This window comes from Xiphophorus maculatus, chromosome 10 (genome assembly GCF_002775205.1).
Source record: "Xiphophorus maculatus strain JP 163 A chromosome 10, X_maculatus-5.0-male, whole genome shotgun sequence".
NCBI classification, from domain to species: domain Eukaryota; kingdom Metazoa; phylum Chordata; class Actinopteri; order Cyprinodontiformes; family Poeciliidae; genus Xiphophorus; species Xiphophorus maculatus.
The window spans coordinates 10452950-10479051 of NC_036452.1; the positions used below are offsets into that span (position 1 = coordinate 10452950).

Here is a 26102-nt window from a genome sequence, read left to right on the forward strand (position 1 = left end):
TGGTTTACGATAAGTCTGTTGATGGGATACATAGAATGAAAATCCAAACGAAAATTTGATTGGCATGAGGTCTATAATTATTATAGACTAAATACACGAGTCTGTGTTTAAATTAATCTCATAATAGAATAGATTCACCTTTTGAACTGAACTTCTGAAATAAATGAACATTTTGATGACAGTCTAATTGATTTGGATGTGTTTTTACTCTAAAAATCAGCTGATTTGAATTGTTAAAGACATTTTGAGGGCCCAAACTATATCAAGTGAATAATTTTAAAATACTGTAATTCTTCTAATTTTGACATAAATGTACAAGCCAGATATAATATAACTCCAGTGATAGAAGTGAATCACATACATTTGAGCTTTTTCCGTTTGTTTTCTTGTTTATTCATATCATCTTAAATCTTGCTTATCAGTTAATCCTTTTGTATTTAGTATCTTTCTAATCTTACAATTTTGTGATTTTTGCATTTGAGTTTAGTTTCCTTTGGACTAGTATTTAGGATTTATCCACTTGGTTATTGTTTACATCCCCATCATGTAAACAAGAGGAGACATTTGGTCTCTTTTCACAACTGCACCGAGTTCCCAATCTGCCACCTAAGTAATCAAACTCTTCAGTATATACTGTAAGCTCCTCATTCTTGTTCTTTCTTTGCTGGATTCTCTTGTTTATTCCCGTTACGCTACTTAGTATCATGGGTCTCTTGTTACCTCTTGTACTCCATGGTTCTGTGTTTTCCGAGAATCCCTTCGTGTCACTTGTAAGTTTTTCTTTTCTTTTCATTTTACCTCTTACCTCTGACTTTGCCGGCATCTTGAACCTCTCCATTTAATCACATTAGCTCTTTCTGCTGTAAAATTTAAGGATAAAAAGCCAAATTAAGAAATATAATCTGATGAACTTTGACAGCTTTATTATGTTTTTTCTTAAACTGTTTCATGAATCACCTGAGTCATGGAGTCATGTAGCACCTGAGCAATTGCTTAAATTTGAGAGGAACAGCAATAGCCACTAGATACTCCCGATATCATAAATAATGAAATTTTTCAGGACAACCTTTGGACAAAAGGCCTTCTCTGTTAAGACTTGTAAGCTTTTGAACTCACTACCATATCTTTTTAAGACCACAACTTGCATTAAAATGTTCGCTTTAAGGCTTAGGAATTGGCTAAAGACAAACCAAACTGTCCTTATTTTGAAATACTGTAATGTTTTTGAGGTAGTAGTTTTAAATGCATTGCTTTACAACTCTTTTTGATCGTTTGTATTTACTGTTAACTTTTCTTTTAAATGTTAAAGGTCCCTCTAGGGATGAGTGTTACAAATTAGCTATGACTAGAAACACTAATGCGGGCACCATTTTATGTTCTTTGTATCCGTCCCTATCAAATAAACAATAAAAATTTGAATGAATTAAGTGCCAAAAAAGGAGTTATTGAACCAAACAGACGACTTAAGCCTTTGAGTCAACTTTACTTATATAGCACCTTCCACGGGTCAAAAACGAAGTGCTTTTCAATTAAGAACAAGCAAAACACAGGAGATAAAAACATATAAGAAAATATAAAAACAAAATGCATATACACCAAGAGCATTAGGTAAAGCTAGTCTGAATAGAGGAGTCTTCAACTGCTTCTTAAATTAAGACAGTCCAAAGTTGAAGGCAAAGCTTTCCACAGTCTGTGGGTTACCACCGTTTGTTTTCTCAGTTCTGTATTTTTTTTCTCTCTTTCTGCAGGTGTAGAAGCAGGCGCAGGCTTATTGGGTGGTTTCTTGTTTTTTCTTTATCTTTCTTTCTTTCCTCAATTCTTACCTTTTAACTTTTAACCTTTTAACTTTTGTCCGACCTCTCTTCCTGTCTTTTCTCTCTTCTTCCCGTTCTATGCTGTCTCAGAGTCCATTGCATTTGACATAAACCCAAATCAATGTCTAGCAAAGTTTTTATATATATATGAGATGAAACATTATAGCGAAACGCTCCGTATTGCTCTACTTGTGAAAATGAATTGGTTGGGCTGCTCCTTAGTGTTCAGACAACGCTGTACTGTCGGACGGAACGTGTTAAAACAAAGGAAAAAAAACCCAATAAAACCCTTATAGGTTCATTCTTCTTCTTTTGGCCTTTTCTCCTTTAACACTCTGTAAAGCAAAAACATATAACATCTCGGTCTTGCAGTTAGTTTCTTACTTTTTAGTGAAAATTAGACTCGGGTGATGTTGCTTGAGGCCACTGGTGTTTTGACTGCTCTTCCTGCTGTTCTGGATTTATTTCCACACATTGTTAGACCGAAAGTTTCAAGTCAGGGAGTAAAGTTAGAATTAGAGGTGAAACTGGGCCACCAAATAAATAATCCAGTTTCCAGGTCCAGTTTCTGTCACTTTAAGCAGCTAGCAAAAATAAATCTGAGTATATTAAGAAAGAACATTGAAGGAGACTCATATATGCATTCATAACAACGCTGAACTATTGTAAGGTATTCTGTCAATCCACCAAAGCATGTTGGGATTTGATTGAACAGGAGTTGCAAATTATGGATGCACTGTCGACAAATCTATTGCTGCTGTGATGTTGTCATGGACCAAAATCTTTGAAAATGTTTCTAATATCTTGTTGGCTCTATGGTATGAAGAAATGAGTCAGTTTTGAATACATTCAAATTCTCTTCCTTTGACAAGTGAAAAATGCTTTGATGTAGGTCATTGTATGAACACTAGGGGGAGCTGTTTAGCTACAGTACTGTTTGAAACCCGTAGCAGTCAGAACTGTGCTGAACTCAGACTAGGCTGGGCAGGCTCAGTTTTGCTTATTTATATCTGTGACTGTGACCAGTTTTAAAATGTTTTTAAATTTAGAAAGTATAATTTATCTCAATGTGAAGAAGTATTTGGAATTGTGCAAGAACACTTTTCGTTTCATAGTGCTATGCTCCTTTTTATGCATGAATTCTGTTTTTTAAGTTTTAAATCACCTTTGATATACTTTTGAATCTTTTTTTTTCTTCCAGAACATGAATTAAATGCTCAAATATGTACCTTCTGGATTGACATTTCACCTTCAAAATATGGCAATGCAATTGTAGAATTGCCATCTGAGAACAACAATGCTAGTGCAGAAATCGTCTTAAATCTAGACCGACTTGAATAACCTGGTGGTAAAAATGCATCAACACGTTTAGCATGTAGGAGGCAGTGCTTCCATATCAATGAGACGGATTCCTTGCTGCAGCTGCAGCCTTGAAACTCAGGGTTTCTCTCTGGCGTTTGTGCAGGGCTTTATCTCGCTTCCATTTCCATCCACCTGTAACGAGCAGAAAACGCAGCTGTCTTTCCTCCAAGAAACACCCACCCACCCAAACGCAAAGCAGAGGTTAATAGGGTCTCTTTGTCCTTGAAAGCTTTGGATGAGCTGAAGGACAGCATTACAAAATAAAGAAAATACCACTTCAGCACACACAAATAGGTTTTAAAGAAAATACTCAGCTAGAAAGATTTACAAACAACTTTGTAAAAAAAAAAAAAAAAAAAACACACAAAAAAATGTGACAACAATCCATCTACACATTTTGCACAAAAAAAGCCACAGCATAATTACATCTCAAAGATGATTACACGACCTTCGTTTTGAGCAGAATATATGCTCATAGGCTGGAGGAGGTTTGGAGGTATGAAGAGCTACAGCAGACAGAGTATGAGCAGATTATTAATCAGCAGTTCCCTGCAGTGTTCTTTTCAATAAACATCCCTCACTCATAACATTAAACATTGAACAAATGTTGAATTTTTGATGCCGACATCCCACGTGTAAAACTTTGGTCTAATTTATTACAAGGTATCTCAGTTGGCAGCACATCTTGTCGCAGCAGAAGGACAATATTTGGTAGGCGATATGACAGATGAGGTCATGTGATTACTTTTACTTTTATAAGGTTGAGTTGTTGGAAACTTTACCCATCTGCTGGTGTAATCTAGTTGTAACAGCCGTATGTAGGACAGTTTTTCTGACCCAGATTCAAGCAAAAAATAATCTTCAATTCTGTGTTTGCATAGATTCCTTCTGTTCATACGTTTTACACCGGGCTTTCAAATGAGGAGGTGATTCCTGGTGAGTTCTGTTTGTTCTCCGGAATCAGATATTATGAGTTTCCAGTCAAATGCAACATAAATTCTTCTTCAAAGTGCATCTAATGTACATTATCTATTTGTGAACACCTTGTTTTACAAATTGAATGTGCAAAATTTGTTTCTTACAATCTTGTTTTGCAAAATCATAGCGCCACAACAATTAGCGATTAGCAAATTGTGCTGTTTTGGTTTTTTTCTTGCTTTACTTTCAACTAGAAAGAAGCGCCCAGCTCATATACAGCATATACATCTTCCAGGTCAGAGACAAATCGATCATTTGGTCTGAGCAACAAACTGGACCCTGAAGTCCAAAGTCTTGGACTGAAATTTTGTATTATTTGTAAAGCTACATGGAGCAGAACTTATCACACCCAACTTAACCAGGAAGAAAAGCAACATGCTTATGTATTGTACCTTGCGCAGTATCGTACATGTGGTGACTTTAGTGAGATAAAAATCGTAAAAGGGGCAAATAAAAGGTTTATTACAGCATCTGTCAGTATGCTTTGAGCACATAGCAGCCATGATGGCTTTTGTGGTGAGAACTGTGGTATTTCCGCAGCTTCTTCAGAGACACAATTGGCCTCTTGGATGTTTCTCTGATTAGCTCTCTACTTGACATATGTTAGTAGACAAGAAGACTAAGACTAATCAATAAAAACAAAAAGATTTATATTCTTATATGCATTTTAACACTGTTTTCTTACAGAGTTTGAGTAGAACACCATGTTCCCATACTGTAAATTTGTTTCTATAATGCTTGAGTGCAGGTTATATGAAGAAATACATTGTTTTCTATTGTGTTGCTAAGTGACTTTAGCCTTAATGAGCAAAAACTGAGAGTTAATCCCAGGAGTTCAACCCCATAACCAATCTATCCCTTGGTTATGGGGTTAATTTGAATCCCATAACCAGGTTTAAATTTCTGAGGCAATATTTCAAAACTAGCTTTGCATTTTTATAATACTATGTGGCATATTAATATATTTTTTCACTCTGAAATTAGCTGAAATGTCACAAGTGCAACTTGAATCCACCAAGAAGTCCTTGGGGCTTTCAAGAAGGAAATTCAGCAGGAGTTACGGTTGAGTTCAATCTCCCCCACATCAAACTATTGTTGAGTAGATTTAAAAAGTAAAGGACTTTGTCTTTGCTTCGTCTACAAGTTGATGTCAACTTGAAGACATCTACTGACATCTAAATGTACCAACCAAACCTGACTTTCTATGTCTTTGTCTTGGGTAAATGAAACAGGGTTTAGGGGCTACAAAATGTAACTTTCAACACATTTTCTGGGTTAACAGCATAAAGACAAAAACAGGTCAACAGCCACTAAAGACGTCCATAGATGTCTAATGTTTGGAGGGACCAAATGAAGACCAACCAGAAGGTTGGATTAACTCATTATTCTTCCATTCATTTAAGAAACTCCAAAATGTCAAACTGTTTAATTTCTCTTACATTTATATTTTCTTCCGTTATAAAGTGCCACATTGCTTTTAAACATTTCTTTATCAAATGGTCTTTGGCTTCTGCGAGGGGAAAAAAAAGAACCATTAATTGAAAGTCTTTAACTGTGATTACTTTAGTGACAATCAGAACTCCTGTTTCCCATCCAGACTCAACGTATTGGCCAAGGAGTAAATGACACGGCTGCTCTTTGGCGAGGTCCATGTCGGCTGCTGGCAGGATGAGGTCTCTGTCCGGTAAATTTGGGCTTGGGTCTTAAATAGGCCGAAGCGAGCTGTGAGGAGGAAAAAATCCCGTCGGAAGGTGTGGGTGAAGAAGGCGTACAGGAAGGGGTTTGAGCATGAGTTGATGGGGTAGAAAAGAACCAGCAGGAGCTTCGCTTCTGAGACGGTGATGAGAGGGAGCTTGAGGGCGGCGGAGACAGCGAAGAAGGAGATGGGCGCCATGCAGACAAAGTCGGTGAAGATGAGCACAGCCATGCGTTGAGCCACTCGGGTGTCGGCATGAGCAGGCGCTGACGAGGGTTTGCGGTAGGTCAAGTAGATGCTGAGGTAACAACCGCAAACGCAGAAGAAGGCCAGGATGTTAAGGACCAGTAGAGAAACAACGTAGACCTGGGAAACCACGGACTCCACATCCATTGGCAGGCAGATACTCACCTGTACAGAGATATTCAGATATCTAAAAGATTAAATGTCTCAATGGACTTTATTCTCTAGCTTATGTCATGCATTAGGCAAGGTTATTTGGAAACTATTGAAGGAAATAAACTTAAAGTTGACCTAGTATGCCTCCTTGAACAGGTTAGGATGGGCTATAAAAACATGTTCATTACATTTTTGTTGCACAAAATCATTTTCAGATAATGAGACGTTTTAGGGCCTCTTCTCACTTTAAATCCAAATAAGCCATTGATGGCCACGCCTCCAACTCAAAGTTTACACCCACACGTGAAAAACGGTTTCAAATACATGAGTATTATATGGAAAAGCAGAAGTGGAGCCTCCTGCACAACCAACAAGAATGTAGAAGTGGTCTCTGAATGGTAAGTCAACAACAAAACATTTGTCTTTTCCAGTAGCCATTGTACAGCGGTAAAACCAGCTGACCAAAGGTGCTGGAGTTCTGCTCGGGTTGCTAGGTAACGGGTTAAGCTTAGCTGGGGTTGCTAGGTAACGGCACAGTAGCGTTGATTTATTGTAACTCTTTAATGAAAGAGGTTTATCACCCTGTACTTCTTGTCTTATGACAGTCTGATACAGCTGGGGTTTGTGGAAATACATGTGACTGGAAGCACCTGGTTCTTCATTTACTAAAAATGTAAAAAATAAAATAAAAATAAAATGCTGCTCAAACATTTGCCTTCATTAGGCACATATAATTCAAATTCTATCTGTGAATCATATAATTTAAGCAAATATCCAGCTGTTCTATGAACAAACAGCATCGTGAAGCCCAAGGAGCACGTCAGACATGATTGTCAACCAAAACTCACAGATTGGACAAGCAAAGCATTAATCGGAGAAGCAGGCAAGAGGCACATCGGTAACTCTGGAGGAGCTGCAGAGAACCACAGCTCAGGGGAAACAATCTGTTACACAAATGTGACTCTTATGGAAAAATGCGACGAGGAAAGTCCTTAAAGGTCCGATTTGGACTGCAAATTCAGAAAATATCTGAACAATGTCTATCCTTTTTACACAATTTTCCAATTACACACTACTTTGGAGTTTGTGGTTGCATCAGAGCAAAATTTTAAGCTCAGTTCTTGCATCTTATAAGGTGTTAAGCATTGAGCTACCTACTTTGCTGTAGCTGCTGACACCCACTGTGGGCAGCAATGCAGCCAGCAAGGAGAAGCTCCACCCAGTTGTCATGATGATGCAGGCGTGCCTCAGGCGAAGTTTGCGGTCGAGCCGCATAGCGTTGCTGATGGTGTGCCAACGCTCCACAGTAATGGCTGTTAGTGTGAAAACTGACAGCTCACTGGCAAACACCTGTAAATCACAGTAATTTAGTATTCGAACACAGACACTGATGAGACATGACATTGATGAATTCAGGCAACATGAGTGCACACACACACACACACACACACACACACACACACACACACACACACACACACACACACACACACACACACACACACACACACACACACACACACACACACACACACACACACACACACCGTGAAAAACCCTGCAGCTTTGCAGCCGAAGCCTGTCTGCCAGTCAATGGCGTGGTTGTAGTAGCGGCCGTGAGTGAGCATGTCGACGGTGGCGATCACTAGCAGGTAAATGCCCATGCAGAGGTCAGCGAAGGCCAAGTGGCACATGAGAAAACGAGGAACCGTCAACTTGGAGCGACTGCCTGCGTCCAGGGCAGAGGGAGAAACAAAAACTTCAGCTTGAATAAAAAAAAATTATTTCATGAAGCAAGTTAGTTTCAGCTCTTCACCAGCTGCATTGCATAGAGGCAAACTGCACTTTGAGATTTCTTTGAAATGTAAGGTGCGTTACAAATAAAATGTATTATTATTATTATTAACTGAGTGTCTGGACTGAAAAAGGAGACTGAAGCACCAAAATGGAAAAAAAAAATAGCTAATTGGTGACAAGTAATTGAATTAAGTTTGTCAAACTTAATTTATTTATTTTTATTTAACTTGACAACTTAATAAATTAACTTGGGTAAGACTTGATTTGATTCCTGGTGACCTATTAACACCATATATTTAAGATGGATTGCTTGTTCTCTTTTTTCCGTGTGCAACCTGCAACTCCAGAGGCACAAGTGGCTCTTTGGACCTTCCACAATGGCTCTTAATATCTTTGACTAAAAATGATAACGAAATGACTTTGAAAATAGATAGAACAGATACAGGTTTTTGTTATTTTCAGGGTTTTCTTTCCTGGAATACATGGCTCTTGGATAATTGCCACTAAAAATACCAGTCAATTTTTTTTAGGTCTATTTTTTTATGTCTATTTTTCTCTCTATGTGTAAATATTAACATCCGATGCAAAAAAACTGTTATCTTTTTGACGTTTTCCTGTGTAATAAAAACTAAAAATAGGGATAGAATAATTACAATTTAAAAATGACTATGTTTTTCCTGTAGTTGATATTTATCAAAAATGTTAAGATGTAATTTCTCAAAAGGCCAGGTAATATCTGAGGCTCTAAGTTATTTTATTTTGTTGGGCTGGAGAGCAAAAATGGCTCTTTGGGTTGTAAAGTTTGCAGACATCTGGTCCAGGATACTGGGAGTGAAGAAGTGATGAAATTTGGTTTGTGTGATCATTTTATAAAATACAATCGTCCTATTGCTCTTTTTAAGATAACACTGTTACCAGGACAGTAAAAAGTCAAAAATATTTTGGCACAAACACTTAAAAACTACCATTAATGTTTTTGGTAAACAGTCTGTATCAAGTTAATTACTATTGAGTGGGATTTTCTTCAAAGCAGTTAGATAATGTTGTACATTTTTTGTGTAAGTTATATGATTTTATGAAATTATTACTCTGTGCTACACTGTTGAATGCTTTTTAGTGACTTTATCATCAGTATACACATCTTAAACTGCTAAAATTGTACAAAATGAATGACAAAAGAAAATCTTATTTTGAAACCATATTTAGGAGCCAGAAAGGTGACCCCACAGGACAAATGTAATGGAGTTGCTCACATATTTTGCTACACTTTTACCTAACAGCACCAGTAGAACCACTGCATTGCCAAGCAGTGCGAGGACAGAGATGATCCAGATGAGGATCCGCAGGAGGATGGGGGACATTATGTCCTCACACGGATTAAAGTTGTCAGGTGCTGGGCTGCAGGAGACGGACGTGGAGTTAGAGCAGTGCTCCCTGAAGAAGGCCGGGATGGTTTTCGCCTCAGGGTGGCTACACATAGAGGTCCACTTCGATCTATCGTGCAACAACACAAAGTAAGGAAAGACGTGCAGCACCTGTTGGAAAAAGTATCATTCTGATGCGATCTCTACCTGTTTCTGTGCATGTTTTTGAAGGCGCAGCAGTGTGAAGAATATGTCAGTTTGGCTATGTGGAGTTTTGTGTAGCGCTGTACAATAGGAAGCTCTTTGAGGCGATAAGCAGATTCTGCGAACAGCTTCTTCAGACCGCCAAGGATGGAGTCCGGCAGAGAGCTGACAGCCGTCTGAGAGACGTCCCTGCAAACGCAGAGAAACACAACCAGGCTTTCACGGACAGAACCAGGTTTTCAGTTTGATTTCACCAATAATTCTGTTTTGAATTGCTTGCCGTGGTGTTAGATCTGCCAGTAATTGGTGTCAATTTATTTATTAAACGTATCCAATCCAATTTACATAAAGCACACTTAAAAACAACAAAATGACATCGCTGCAAAGACACAAAATCTTACCAGGTATTTCTGCTTTTTTTCCCTCTAGTGCACATATCTTCGTGAACTTGAAATAAGACAAAACTAAATTCTAAGTAACTTTCAGAAAAAAATATAAATTTGTTTAGAACAATAATTCCTTAATATATGAAAAGTTACTAGTTCCACTTGCAGATTATTTCACTTATAACAGGAAAAGTGGATTGCTATAAGTGAAAAACATCTGAAAATTCAACCAGTACTTTTTCTTCAGTATTAGGAATTATTTACTAAAAACAATCTTATATATCTTGCTGAATAGCTGCAAGTTTTTTTTTCTCATTTCAAGTGAACTGAGATATTTGCAGTAGAAATTAGAGCAAAAATACTTGATCACTTTGTGTTTTTACGGTGAAGATGAAATTGCTAAACATCAAAAGAATAAATTCCCATCAATTAGAGAAATAGAGATATTTTCATCAAAAGTTAAAAGTTATCACCAGACATGGTGAAAACATCCTTTTCTTAAATTATGGGACTTTTTAAATATTTTTGGTTTCATCTTTGCATTTCAGTTCATTTTCTGGCCTTGGTATTTTAGATGCCTTTTGATGTTTTTTTTTTTTTCATTTTTAAATTTAAAAGTAAACATACAGACGCCTAAGAAAATTTTTCAGATGATTAATAGGGCTGGGTGATAAAAAAGTTTTGGTCTTTGGAGGTTTAAGTTTTGGAAAATCTGGATTTTTTTTTTTTCCACCAGTGCATTCACTGGTTTCCATAGTTCAGTGATGTCATCACACGCAGGGCGGCCATCTTGTTTAACAAGCATGTTTCTGTTTATTTTAATGTTGAATTCAGATCAACTCTAAGATGAAATATAAAGACCAGACTAAGTTTCTTTTTTAAAATTATGACAATAAAATAAAAATATTACAAGAATACAGTCATAATAATACAACAATAAAAATGTACAGCGATATAGTCGAAATAATATGAGAATAATGTCACAATTTTAGCAGAATAAAGTTGTAATATTAGGACAATGAAGTTATTTTATGAGAACTTCAACATAAAAACTACAAAATAATTTGAATGAGGAATACTTAGCATTTTGTAAAATTATACTTTGGTATCATTTTCACAGATAAGGAAATACTTCATGTTTCAACGAATCAGCATCAAATTATTATCACCAGCAGGACTTTGAAACAATCATACAAACGACTGAGTCTGTTTTGAAGAAAGAAAAATCACATAGACTGAGGTGCTAACTCTGTCAAAGTTTTTTCTCAGTTTTATGTCATTCATCTGGTAAAATTGCATCTTTATTCTGCTGGTATTATGACATTGTTGTAGCCTGGCCCTGATACCCCATAATACAACTGACATTGAAATAAAAGCCGCTTTCTGGAAATATTTTCTTTATTTTTTAGAAAAGAAAGCGAGATAAAAACTTAAAATTGAAGCCATTTTATTTAAAATCTATTAAACATATTCTATTGAATATTAGATAGTTATCAATTTGAAATAAATATTTTCATACCACAGGAGTTATTCTAATTTTAGAGATTAAATAAATGCAGGAATGATCCAGAACAACTTGTTAAACTGTCAAGCTGCTCCCGTTTGATTGACATGTTGGACAGTAGAGGACGTGTCTCTCCTTTGGAGGTGGGAAAATCCCGCGCATTGAAATTTGCTGCCTGCTTTGGCTCACAATCTAATTTTTTAACCTCCAATTTCACCCTTCATCCAGATTTCAGTTTTAAATAGAATGCTGACAGACTGTCGCCTGCTTTGACTTTAAAAGGTGGCGCTGAAGAGGGTGAACGATGAAGACTCGAGAAAAGAGGGGATGTCATGCTTACAGCACCACCAACTCACTGGAACCCACAAAGGCATCGGGGCTGATGTGAGCAAGCTGCTTGTTTCCACTCAGAAGCCTGGAAACGAGTTAAAAGCAGAGAAATTAAACGTGAAAGTTGAAATGGCGTGTTTGTAGCTGTGCGTCTGTCTGTGACTCACAATCTGTACATCTTTGTTCCGTTGAAGGCGTCACTCGCCACCTCCTTGATGCCATTTCTGGTGAGCCGTCTGTCATCAGAAAGAGAAGCCAAATCTCAGTCACATGGCTCAGGCGGTGAAAATTTATCCGAGCTGCTGGTGCCAAACTTGCTGTTTGCACTTCCTTTGTTCCCACAAACTAAAGCTGCGCGGCCACAGACCTTCAGCTTAACAGTTAGCAAGTGACTACTGCCTCAGCTGCTCTTTCCTCTTCTTTTCTTGTCTTCTGTTCAACAGAAGGGATGATAAAGTCGTTGGCGAGATTATGAAACCTGGGTCCCTTGGGTATAGACGTGCACTCTAAAGGCACCCAACTCATCCAACTGAAGAGCAACGGGAAGGAAGCTCAAAACAAAACACAAACCTGTAATTTGTGATTGTTCTGTGCATCCACCTACCATATTTTGTATTGCTTCATAACCATTCTGAGTTATTTCATGCTTTTTCTTCTTCTCTGGTCTTTTTTATAGTATTGTGGTCATTTTAAGGCCCCTTTTTGGGTTAATTTTTTAATGATCATTTACCTTTTCTGCTCTGCATCCCCAGAACCAGAACCAAACGAGGAGTAGCAGCGTTCAGCTTCTATGCACCACAAATCTGGAACAAACTTCCAGAAAACTGTAAAACAGCTGAAACACTGACTTGCTTTAAATCTTGACTAAAACCCACCTGTTTAGAGTTGTATTTGAAGCGTAATCAATTACGAATTTAATGATGGCACTTGACTTAATGTTTTGATTGTTGATTCTATGTTGCATGACTTTGTGTTTTTGTGTTTGTTATGACGTAAAGCACTTTGAAATGCCTTGCTGTTGAAATTTGCTATACAAATAAAATTTGATTGATTGATTTTTCTGGTTTGTGAACTGAATTTTAAAAATGCTGCATGTCTTCAGAATCATTCTGCCTCGTTTTGTAATCCTTGTTTCCTTTCCAACTTCATCAAGACGACTACCTTGGCTGCTTCTGAACATTTTATAACCACTTTTGGCTTTTACAGAAACAGCCAATTAAGTGCCAGAGTGTTTTTTGGCCAGCTGCAGAGGCTCGCTGACGTTCCTGCAACTATTTGGAGCCAGAAAAATGTCACATTTTTCATTTGTCTAATTTTAACACTTTTGATTTTGTTGTATGCATGATGCACAGAAAAGCTAAATCCAAACATGTATTATTCTGTCTTTTGCCTAAAGACTATGACAGGAGATCAAACCTGCCACGAGAGGCCAAAGGTCATTTATGTGTTAGAATGGACCAATCAAAGTTCATGTCTACGCGCAATTAAAAATCTTTTTCAGACTTGAAACTAATGCTTTCACATGTCCATCTAATCTGAGCTTCAGCTTTTTTAGACGGGAAATAACTGGAAAGTATTTCAGACTCTTGCTGTGCAAAGCTGGTGGAGAGATTCACTAAAACGACTTGAAGCTGTAACTTAAAATGTGATTCTACAAAGTATTGATTCATGGGAGCTTAACATAAATGAATGCCACATTTCCCATATATTTATGTGTAAAAAGTTCCACTTCACAATTGTGACTACAATGTTTGCTATTCTTCACATAAAGTCTCTGCAAAATTTGGTGGTCTTTGGTTGTGATGTGACAAAATAAAAAAAAATCAAGAGGTTGTGAAAACCTTTGCAATGTGTTTTAAAACAGCTTTGATTGAGTTTATCTACAAATTACTGGAAATATTTGTAGAAAACTCTCCAATGGAAGACAGCACACATCATTTTCATGAAATTTCTGCACTTATTTTGGAAAACCACAAATGCAGCAAGTTGCCTTCTTTCCTGTTTCTTCTTCTGAATAAAAACTGTCACCTGCTTTAAATGTTATATATTATATTTCATTCTAACTGTCACAGACAACTCTTGTGTTTGAGGTTCTGTCGATATTTTCCCCTTGTTTGTAATTCACATAAATATGGATGGCTGGTCCTCTAAATGCATGAATAACTCCTCATTTAAATGTGTGAGAGCACTGAGATGCCGTGTGCTTGTAAAACCGACCTTTCCGTTTCTTTTAATTTATAAACAGATGCTCCAAGTTTAGTTTGCTCCCATTTTGCAAGAACTAAACATGTGCAGTTGTTTAGTAGAGCCATAGGAGATGCATGAATGCAAAAGGAAAAAGGAAGCAGCCAGAGGGAAAGAAGATGATTATCTTACATTTCCTCGATTGGTTTTGTGCAGAGGCCTCTGAAGGCATTGGCAGGGACAGTTTCTATGTTGATGTTGTCCTGGAGGTCACTGTGCAACACAAAGGGCAAAAGACATATGGAAAAAAAAAGTCATGTGTGTTTAGCACAAACTGATCTGCAATGAATCTGTGTCTCTATTTTAAAGGCGTTATATGTGTGTGATGTCCTCAGGCCATGTGCTTTAACGCAGCGTGCCTATAAATTCAGATCCATGTGGAAAGGATGGTGTGTGGGTGTTTTAGCGAGTGCGCTCTTGCGGGTCATTTCCATCATACGCTGACACCTACAACAGAAAACCTCGGGCTGCAGACTGGATCTTGGAGAGGTCTGGAAAGATTCGCAGCCCGGTGTTGGAGATAGTTCTGTGGAAATACGACAGCCGAATGTTACTTCCTTCATTTTGTAACCAACAGGCAAGCAGGCGGCACGTGAGAATGAACGTAGCAAACATACGAACAATGGAGATCCTTCGAGAATATGTCAAGGTGAAAGGGAAATAAACGCAGCTTCAGTCTAAAACTATTAGCGTTAATAGAAATTTTAATGCTTATAAATGCACCGTTACTGTTAATGTGCATTTTGCAAAGTGCTGCATGGACTGCAATAAATATTAAATAAAGATGTAACACTAAGTAGTATTTGTTGACTCTTTTTTTTCAGTGCAGCACGAACAAAGTAATTGCAATGTGATGAATTCATTAGGAAACTACAGCTAAAATCTTTCTTTATCAGAAAAGAAGACATTTTCTAGACCAATTTTTATCTTAATGAATTATTATTTTTTTTAAATTAAGATGGAAATAGTCAGATTTACTTTGCGTTAATTTAGTTCTGTCCTGTAGCTTTTATGTATGCGAAGAACAAATAGATACTTTTCATTTGTTTAATTACTTCTCTGTTTATTAAACTTTATAAGATCAAAATCAGCTTCAATGATCAAGACTGTGTGTGCACAAAGTACAAATTTGACTTCGACTTCAAGTGCTCACAGAGCACAGACACAATATCTAAATACAGTACATAAACTTTAGAGGAAATAAAATGAGGATAAATGAACAGGATGTACATGTATTTGCAGACATTTTTTCTTTAGAGGATTGTTGTGTAAATATGCTTATTCTGTTGCATAGCAGAGGAGCTGATTACTTAGGCGATAAGGTGTTTATTGTGTTCATTAGAGAGAGCCTCTGGGAAAAAATGTGCCTTTGCTGTCTGATATTTGCAAATAGTGCTTCGTAGAGCCAAGTTTAAGGTAAACATTTAAACAGCTTGTGGAGGTATTGATGCTACTTGTGCAAGAAAAGATGCTCACTATGACATTTTGTGACAATTACCTACATTATTGAATCTCACAGGTTTTTCTAATGTTGTGCAATCCTTGTGCAAACTCTCAAGAAAGATTAAATTACTTTTGATGCCTTTGCAGAAAAAAATTAAACAGATGTAGTTTTAATATGTATGAATCAAACCCTAAAACACACAGCAGAAATGATGAAACCGGAAAAACAACAAGAAAAGTTATAAATTATTGAAGCAACACAGGCCAGGTGTGAGGATTGACAAAGGTCTGATGTGCAGAGAAAACAGGGCAAAGATGATCTAAAGCAAACTGGGGAACAAACAGCAGAAATACTGGAGTACATGAAGCAAAAATAAAACACACTAGCCAGGATGGTCTAAAGTGGAGAAAAAGGAGCTAAAATATAAAAACAGATTTAGTACAAGGTTTGGAGAACCAGCCAAATCTGAAACACTACAAGCCAATTCACAAGTAAAAAAAAAACCTGCAGAAGTTTTCACAAACTGTTATCCATTTTTTAAATTATATTTGACATGATGAAGTTCTCTTCATTCTGCTCTCTTCATAATGTTCTCCTAAATATAATGTAGCGCAACAAACTGCCGTTAAAAGTCACGTAATAATACAAACACACACTGAAAAAAGAAAAGCGGTGATCCAATTAAGTTTATCCACATAAATATATTGCTTTTATTAGTTGTCATGTTAGACAAATGTAAAAAAAAAAAAAAAGAAGTAAGTTTGACAAACTTAATTTGATTGCAAGTAATAGGTTAAATCAATTTCTTTAAGTTGGAGCTACTTTCTCTTTTTTTCAGTGCAGTTTAATCTATCATCTAAAAATGAAAGAAATATGGTGCAGCTGGCAGAAGATGGAGAGCTTTGGCTCAAAGAAGCAGCTAAGATGCCCAAAGTTGCTCTGGAGGAGATGCAGCTATCTGCACTTTATGTTGGAGAATCTGAAAACAGGCCAAATATTAGTTTTGCTCACCACAAATCTGGTCTGAATGGAGGATAAACCAAAAGTCCTAACAACTAACATCTGCAGTTTGCCTCAAGCCATTTGGGCATCACAACAAACGAGTTGCCTTCACACAAAACTCCATGTGTGGCATTTGATGTTTGTGGTTAAAAGGGACAAAGTTTGAAAATGTTTAAGGCACCAGGCAAATGTACACTCACACATACAAAAAAATATGGGTTTGATATAATAAGTTACGTACGAATCAAACCCAGAAAGGTTTTATTTGCAATTACAAAAAGGTATACAATGATTGACAGCCTCTTCTTGAGATCAGCTTTCAAGTCAAACTCCAGTAGAGATGGTTTCCCTGAATTCCTGGATATCTCAACTCCTCAGAAATGTAACTTATTTAAAGGGAAAAGTCATTTTACCAGAGATTGTTGCACCTGCAGGACCATGTAGAGGTGGACTCTATGCACTAGAAACCTGGGATTATGACATCGCAGAGTGAGGAAACTCTGGTAGCATTGTAAGCTGGTTGACATGCCCCAAGTCCAATGATCAGGTTTCACCTTGAGGAGGTGAGTGGGTCATTTTCCTTTGATCCAACACTCAGCACTCAGGCGAAAAGTCCAGGTCAGCCACACTGAGGGTCAAAAAGCCAGAACAAGTCCAGAATCCAGGTACATGTAGCAGAAGTCAGAGCAAAGGCAGAGAAACTCACAAAGCAGCAGCACAGGTGGCAGCAATCAGGGAGGGGCAGAGCAGGAGAGCAGCGTGTAACATTGAAATCATGACAGTTGGACAATATTACGAGTTGTTACTCCAAAAATGCTTGACCCTTTTGAGGCTCTTTCCATGAATATTTGTGCAAGCCAGACGTCAGAGACTCTGCTTAAAGTCCAAGCTGTGTTGCAGTGTGGGCTTGTTTTCTAACAACATCAGCATTCCAGTGTTTTATAGGAGTTCAGACTCCTTTACAATTTACATTTACAACTCATTTTTACCCATTTTTCCAACCAACTCAGTCTGAAACAAATGGAAGATGAATGGAGGATGAGTTTAAGCATCGAGCAACCATTGCATATTTTCCGACAGATATTTGAGCAACAAACAAGCTTAAATTAAAAACAAAAATATTCCAGACGCTGATTTATGTCTTGATGCTGTGCTAAGGTGCCCTTGTTTAGACAAACAGTTTAAAAATATATTTTTGTCACCACACGGAGCCAAGTTTTTGTGTCCCAGTTTTCACAAAATGGGCCAAGCTGAACGATACAGATGATAGAATCCCTGAGAGACTAAAGCAGTGAGCAATGAATCATATAATTGGCTACTTGGAGATTGTTTCAAAAATATAAAAACAATTCAATTACTTGGAAACTATTAGTGTTACAACCATGGAGTTCGGGGTGAATAAAACTGTGGGAAAATTTAATTTGGTGGTTGGATGTTTGACGCTTGATTTGTCATCAGGGGGATCCAAGCTAATTAAATAATCATGGATTTGGTCGTGTGGGTCCTCAGAAGTAGGCTCGTCAACCATGGCCTACTTTGAACTCACAATTAGTTTAAAAAATAAAAAAAACAGACAAAGTCTGAGAGCACTCACAGACGCCGAAGGTTCACGATGTTCCTGAAAGCATCTGGATGAATGGATCTCAGGTGTTTGGATTTGGTTATCTCTCTGAAAGAAGCAATTTGTCAGTTCCACACTTACAAAAAAAAAAATCTAATATATCAAAACTAACTGTCTGTTGTACCCACATTTCAGCGAGCTCTGGGAGATCGGAGAAAGCGAAAGCTTTTATCGTCTCTAAAGAGAGATTTTCAGAAATGCAGCTAAAAGAAGTAGAAGAACATGACATGTTTAAAAATAAGCCTCTCTGGGCCTCATTTGCACTTATTGTTAAACATATTTTGTTTCCATTATTCTGACATGTGCACTCGTGGGTAGACTCCTCAGAGTTTCTGGTTCTTCTTGTTCCAGGACAAAGACTAAACACATGACTGTTTTGGAGGAAACGGGATGCACACCAGGTTAGGAAATGTGAATACTCACACGTCAGAGAGCCGAGGCAGACCGGCAAAGGCAGATGCACCGATGCTCTGCAGAATGTTGTTCTGCAGGATGACACTAAGATGGGAAAGTGACAGAAAGGAAATAAATATATTAATAAAGCAGAACTCACTCGTATTCTCAACATGAAGTTGCTGCAATACTTTTCTTTCTATCTACATTGATAGAAAGAAAAATATTATTTTTTTAGTGGATATTTGGGGAATGGCTTCCCAGTCTGGTTCTTTAATATAATCCACAAGCTTAAAAATGCATTTCACTTAATTACAATATGATATAAAAATCTAATTTATTAAGTTTTGGATTAGAACCTCATATAATATTATAAATAAAACAAATTTGTTAGGTTTGGGGGGGGGGGGCTCTAGTTTGGGGCATAAAGAAATTCCTCACCCTTTCCTCACCAAAATAACAAAATCTATTTCATTTAAAAAGCAAAACAGGCCAGTTAAAATAACACATTCTGAGGTGAATTAAACTGCTAAAAAATAGTAGTCCTCTATGTGTCAATAAAATATACAGATTCTGATGGTTCATAAAAAAAAATCTGAATAAACGGCTCAGTGATTCCCATGCCAACACAGACTGTCCATTCACATATCCTCACCAAATGTGACGCAAGTAATTTTTTTTTTACCAAAAGATATTTTAGGCAAAAAAAGTTAATTTTAGAAAAAATGAGTAAAGCCATTATTTTAGGCTTTAGTGATGACATAATTATGAAGCAAACACTGAAGGTGCAGACATGATGAACAAATATAGCCAAAATATAAAAATATGTTACACCTCCCCTTATCCAACCATCATCACCAGCAAACGCATCATATTTATCCTGTGATCTTCATCAGTTTTATTTTCTTCTATGTTTCTGAGCCTTTTTGAATCATTTTTTATTTTCATAATTTCAGTGTAGTGCAGTAGTTTCCTGTGTTTTAACATTTAAATAATTACTTGTTTGTGTCTTCCTCGGGTGACTATGCAGAGCACCAAAGGATAATCATGAGCAACAAACTCACAGCTTTCTGAGGTGATGCAGGTTGGCGAAGGAACGCTGCTGGATCTCTCTGATCTGCGTCTGCTTCACTACCCTACAACACCATAAAAAAAAAAAGCCTGTAAATATCTGGGAAATTATAGAGAAATGCAGTTGAGAACATTTATTTTTCTTACAGTAAACAGAACACGCAACAAAAAACATGAATGAGCTTTACAAGAGCATGTTGGCCAAAATGACAGCAGTAAAGTACAAATGCATTAATCGTCAAATGTCACCAAACTGTAAACATATTTTTTAAAAAGTTAAATGACTTAACTTAGTGAGCTGCTGGTTTATAACTAAACTAGCAGAGACATATTGTTATGGGTTTGATCATTTCTTTGTTTATTTATGTTTGAAAGAGCTTGCCATACTCTATTAATGTGGAATATATTGTTAGAAAACTGTTGCCAAATAGGTTAATTCCTTTAGATTTAATTTTGCTCTTTTTTCTTGTGTCCTGTTTTTATGTTTCCACTTTGGTTTGTTTCACTAATGAACACAGCTCCCTTTGTGTTAATTATTCACCTTCCCTCTGTCTCCCTGCTTCGCTTCCTTCACAGCTGTTCCAAATTCCTGCTCCAACACACCTGAGTCAAAAGGCTGAATTACCACCCTGGCATGTCAGCAGGTTTCACAAAAACCTGGTTATTAACCAGCCTTTTTATTCAGGTGTGTTGTGCAGCGATGCATCTGAAAGTTGGAGGTCAGGGGCATGTAAAGTATGAAGAAACATGTGACTCAAATTCTCTCTGAAAATGTAAAAAATGAGGTACATTCCTGGGGGTTTCATCCTTTTTCAAAGTAAGTATTTAAATTTGTGTATTTTACAGTTTACAGTAAAATTCTGTAAAATGAAACAGAGCAAATTTGTGAATTTGCAGATTTATTTATTTTTTTGCAGTATGCTCCTCCAAGGGTAATTTAAGACGAAACAAGGAAGGGGGAAAATAATGAGCCACTCATTTTGAGAAACAAACGTCTTTGCACTAATGATGTGTGTGTGTGTGTGGGGGGGGAGAAGCGGAGGTTTTATCTGGATTTCCCTACTGAAATGGCCATCAGTAGCTGCATAACAGTGAAAATCACAACTCTTCCTGAGCCTTGACCTTTGACCAGATGAGAACACACACACGCACACACACACACCGGAGGCTGGGACTTCACTTCTCCAGGGATTAGTTGCTACTTTTGCCAGACAAGAATGTCCTTGTGATGTGAATGTGAATGTGTCAGCAGTATTTCTGTGTGTGGGATGAGGTGCAGTTGAATTTTTTCATGTTTATACATGTGCTTCAGATGATTTTTTTTTTTTTGAAACCTTTAAATTGAGCTTCAACTAGCCCTGTCAAAAACCCCCAATTTTTCTCTCTCTGCCGATCACCGATCTTTGCCGATCGCCCTGATTGAGTGTTAATTTTTTGCTTTAGGTATAAATGCTACTATGTGATCTGGCTATATATTCACCTAATTTAGACATAAACAAAATACTGCAAAATACTTGCAGGCACAATACAGCAGCTATTCAGCCAAAAGGACAACTGAAATATCTGCAATTAGTAAAACAATATTTAACAGTAAGGCTCTCAGTTCCATAAATTATTAGCCAAATATTAAATAATGTCCAGTAATAAAGGAGACATTCATTTAAAGTTAAACGCAGGTTGCATCAAAAATAAACAATCCTAAGTTACTGAATCAAAACTGGAGAGCACAGCTAATTGTTCTGTTTGGCTAGCTGATTAACGCTGGTTCTGGTTGTTTCTGACCGAGCTGAGTAATTCTGCAGAACACAGGATGAGGCAGAGGAGATTGATTATTTGTCTTATGTTAGGACAGCGAAAGTTTTAATGCATAACTAAAATCGTTTTGTTTAAGTTAACAGATGCAGCTTTAATCAGACGGTCGGTGTGGGAGTTCATTCCCCGGTGGAGGTTGAGCGTTATAGTTGTACACAACAGGATTTGTTACCGTGCGCTTGTGCAGTGTGAAGGAAAGAGGAGATCAGCTGCCAACGCAGGCTGTGAAGTGAGATAAATGTGATCGGTTTTGCTGATCGGCAACAAGAGACCGTGATCGGCGATCATACGCTTTTTCACGGAAATCGGCCGATTATGATCGGTAGCCAATCGATCGGCACACCTCTAGTACAAACAAGATAAAATCAATATACATTACCATGATCAAAAAAGAGTGTAATAATAGTTGTATGAGAGGTGCCTGAGGACTGAGATATGAGGTGGATACCAATTATCTGTCCCTACAGAATCTGTAGTACAGATAACTGGGATCTGTAAAGACACAGATACCAATTATCTGTGTCCTTACAGACACAGATACAGTTTAGTATCTGTGAACACTAAACTGAGCTGGGAGACGCATCCGAGCAACAAAACAAGCAAATCTACTCAAAGCTCAGTGACTCTGCAATAGAAGTAATATTGATCCTCATTGTTTTGAGCATGGTGATTCTGTTCTGTTATTTCCACCAAACTTAAATTGGCCATCCTCCCTTTGCAATAACTAAAAGAATACTTCATGTGGTTAATAAGTCTGAAATGTTGTTACGCTAATCTTAACAGGGATACAATTATACAAAAAAGCTCAAATTTAAACACAAAGAACATTTGTACTAACATTTGGATAAATGTTCAATGTAATCCTGCTTTCTCCATTCCAACTGTCTGTTGTCCATTGTCTGTTTTAGCTAGATCTGGTACTAGTGATTTGGAAAATCATTCACACCCCTTGAACTTTATTCATAATAAACTTTTCTGATTTTTGTTTTGTTTAGTTTTTTGGGGGGGGGCAAACTCTGACGCGGATCAAAAAGTGAACTGTTGTTCACCTGAAATCCTAGGTCTCAGTTCGGTTGAAGTGAACTCTGGTGCAGTCCGAATGCACACCAAGAAGACAGGAGACCGCTCCAAAAACAGGAAGCGGACTACAGCGCAGGGCATTCTGGGTAAATGGAACCAAAACAAAAAAGAGAAGCCGTACAACCTCTAATATCTGACATTTTTGTTTGTATTTTCAAAGAAGGAAGTTGCGCTCATGTTTTCTTCTGAGGTTTACTTAAAAGAAGTTCCTACATCTTGCTGAAATGTTACTGAACAGATTTAGTTTTTGCAGTGTAGGTCTGAACCATTCCGACACATAGATATTTATTCATTTCTCTCTCTAGTCTTTCACAACCTTGAGCAAGTTTTCTTCCAGGATTGTATACAGGATGATATTTACTATTGCTTCATTAATCTTCCCATCAAGATAGAAATTGAGCTTCTTATATCTTATGCCTTTCTTACAGAAATGTCTGATTAGGATTCTCCCACCTGAGCTGTGAATCTCCGCAGGTCCTCCAGTGTTACCATGTCTACACAAATATCTGAGGCCTTTCCAGATTAGATCTTCAGTGGTTCTTGGTGCAGCGCCACCACAGACGAGGAGGTGAACAGGTTTTTCAAAGGATTTGGTCCGTTTGACACGAGGCAGTGTGAAAGCAAACCACACCAGCGAAAAATGTAACAGATGTTGCAGTTGTGGTTCCCAATAAATCTGAGTCCACTGGACTACCAGGTGTAAAAAAAAGACTTGGTTATAAACTAACAACAACCAAAATGGTGGAAGTTCTTTAAAACGTGGAGGGAGAAATCTGATTCTAAAGTATTGCGATGTGTGGCCAGTTAATTGTCTCTCTTTAAAACCAGTGCTATTTGATCAATACTTCCCTCACATGACAAAGTAAGCTAAATATTGCTGTTCTTTCAAATTATTTTGTCAGGCATCATTTAAAAATGTAGTTGTCTGGACACAGGTGCAAGGAGGCAGATAATAAGCAGACCTCCCTCATCATCACCCTCCTCCTCGTTGTACCAACATCGCATGGTGTTTGCTCCCTGATCTCTGACAGCTGAAACATACAAAGTCGCATTGTATCCAGGCATGCAGTGAGAAACGCCAGGAGCTACTACAGATTTATCCAAGCAGCAAACACAGTGACACAATGGTTTTAGACTTAAGTGTTTATTTGTGGTGAATGCTTTAAGCTGTGGCTGCACAGTGGTGCTGCAGCAGGCCAAACAAGTATTGCATGTAATCCTTGATTCAGTTAATGTTTAATTAGACCAGCTTTGCAACGTTCAGTGTAAGATTTAGCCAAAGGAAAGCAATGAGGTTTGAATGAATCTAAATGAATATGCACATAGAAAAGATGGGAGTGTGTAAATATTGCATAATCCTTCAATATTTAATGATGAGACGATGGTGAAGAGAGTGTGTCGTTTTATACAAAGTGTCTTGAGAGGTTTTCACTTGTTCAAAGAACAATATGAGTTTTAGTCGATATAAAAAGCAACTGGAGTTTTGATCATGGCGTAGCTTGAGGGCAAACTTTTTATACATTTGTGGAAAATACCTTATGAGTTATTACATTACATACATTCTTTTTTACTTGTTGCATTACAATCACAAACTTCACTGTATTTTGATGGGATTTTATGTGATAGGTCTGGAGCGAAAGGAAAACTATGTATGGTTTTACATTTTCTTGTAAATAAGAACCTGAAAAGTGTTGCTGTTTTAACTTTTTAAAACCTAGACAAAATACGATCAGCCAGTAATATTAAAGATTCATATGGATAAATCTAATCTGGAAAGGCCTCAGAGATTTGTGCAGACATGGTAACACTGGAGGGCCTGCGGAGATTCACAGCTCAGGTGGGAGAATCCTAATCAGACATTTCTGTAAGAAAGGCATAAGATATAAGAAGCTCAATTTCTATCAAGATTAATGAAGCTATAGTAAATATCATCCTGTATACAATCCTGGAAGAAAACTTGCTCAAGGTTGTAAAAGACTTGAGAGTAATGAATAAATATTTATGTGTTGGAATGGTTCAGACCTACACTGCAAAAACTAAATCTGTTCAGTAACTTTTCAGCAAGATGTAGGAACTTCTTTTAAGTAAATTATTCCTTAATATTGATAAAGTAATGGCTCCACCAGCTGATTGTTTCACTTATGATATTTTTTCCATCTTATAAGAGAAATAGTGGAACTAGTACTTTTTCATGAACATTAAGTAATTATTTACTTATAACTCCTATATCTTGCCAAAACGTTACTTGTAAGTTAGTTTTGTCTTATTTCAAGTAAATAAACATATTTTTGGTCTGGTTCCTAAAGCTAAGATTTTGTGTTCTTGCAGTGTAAAATCTAACTTGGAATTTGTGGCAATAGTTGAAAACTGATGATTAAATGAACGCTCCATCCAGTCTGGCTGAGTTTGAGCTATTTTGCTGTATTTCAGTCTCTAGATGTGCAAAGCTGTTGAAACATATTCCAATAGAGTTGCATCTGTAATTGCAGAGAAAGTGGTTCTGCAAAGTATTGGTTCACAAGGAGGAGGATGGATACAAATACATGTCACACTTTCCATATTTTAATTTTGAGAAACTTTCCATTTTAGTTTGGTTTACTGAATAAAATACAAGAAGAATTTGTTGTAGAGTGTCTTCTCCAAATTTTGGTTGAGTTGCATTAGAAACACTTGAAGTGTGACAATGTTTTTCACTGAAACCAACAATGATGCTTAAAAAAGCCATACACTGCACAATATGAAGGTGTTTTCTGACCGTTATTGCAAGGAAAAAAATACTAAAGATGGAAACTGGAAATAGGGGCTGCTTTATTTTAGAAAACTAATTGCGCTGAGGAAGATGTTGATCAATCTCATTGATGTTTCCAAGAAGAAAACTCATTAACACATTAAATCAGAGCCAAGGGAGCAAAGAGCTACTCAATACCCTAAATGTTTTTTCTTTCTTGCATTGCTGTTCTTGAAAATGAAGCCTTTCAGCTCCATCACTACATGCAGACAACAGATTATGTCCAAAATTAGTAGTTGCATCCATGTGCTCTTATGAGTGTGTGTGTATGTTTACTCACAGGCACCAGGTGTTGCTGGAAATGTTGGGAGGAATCGCTCTGACTCCAAATCCCACCGGGTGGCATGGGTTTTGGATCAGTTCTGGAAAACCAGCTCCATATCCATGTTTAAGGTCCGTTTCAGAGCCAGGCATGGAAGCTGCTGCCATCTTTATCATCAGCATGATCAGTACGTTTGCCACCATCCTTTCAAACTGATCTGTTTTAAAAAAAGAAAATCCTTCTTTGTGTCTTTAGCTCATGTAAACCTACATGTACGCAGGCCCTCAGAACCCACACTCCAGCTTGATGTAAAAAGTTTTTTGTTCGTTCGTTTGTCTTTCTACACAGGTTGGAGGAGAGAAAGAAATGTGAGGCGTTTTGATGTTTTCTTGCAGCGGTGAATGCCGGGGGTGTGTGAAAAACTTCAAGGGTGGATGAGACTGTAGGAGGTCCCTTCTTGGATTTGTGCATGTGTCTTCTGTGTGTAGTGTCTACAAAATACCACAACAAGGCATACGGCAGAGATTTTGCACTTCGCTCGAGCGCTCTAA

At 37.4% G+C, this 26102-nt stretch overlaps 1 protein-coding gene across 1 annotated transcript; it reads right to left on the minus strand.

The window, feature by feature from the left end:
* Positions 1-5605: 5605 nt before the first annotated feature.
* On the minus strand, positions 5606-25879 carry LOC102216549 (lutropin-choriogonadotropic hormone receptor-like). The gene is made up of 14 exons (XM_005794648.2): positions 25570-25879; positions 19603-19674; positions 18569-18643; positions 18274-18348; positions 18119-18193; positions 14530-14604; positions 14211-14291; positions 12002-12070; positions 11845-11919; positions 9618-9803; positions 9320-9540; positions 7797-7978; positions 7408-7599; positions 5606-6261 (listed from the first exon to the last, which is right to left on the minus strand). The coding sequence occupies exons 1-14, from the start codon at positions 25752-25754 to the stop codon at positions 5728-5730; spliced, it is 2097 nt and encodes a 698-aa protein (XP_005794705.1). The 5' UTR covers positions 25755-25879; the 3' UTR covers positions 5606-5727.
* Positions 25880-26102: the final 223 nt, after the last annotated feature.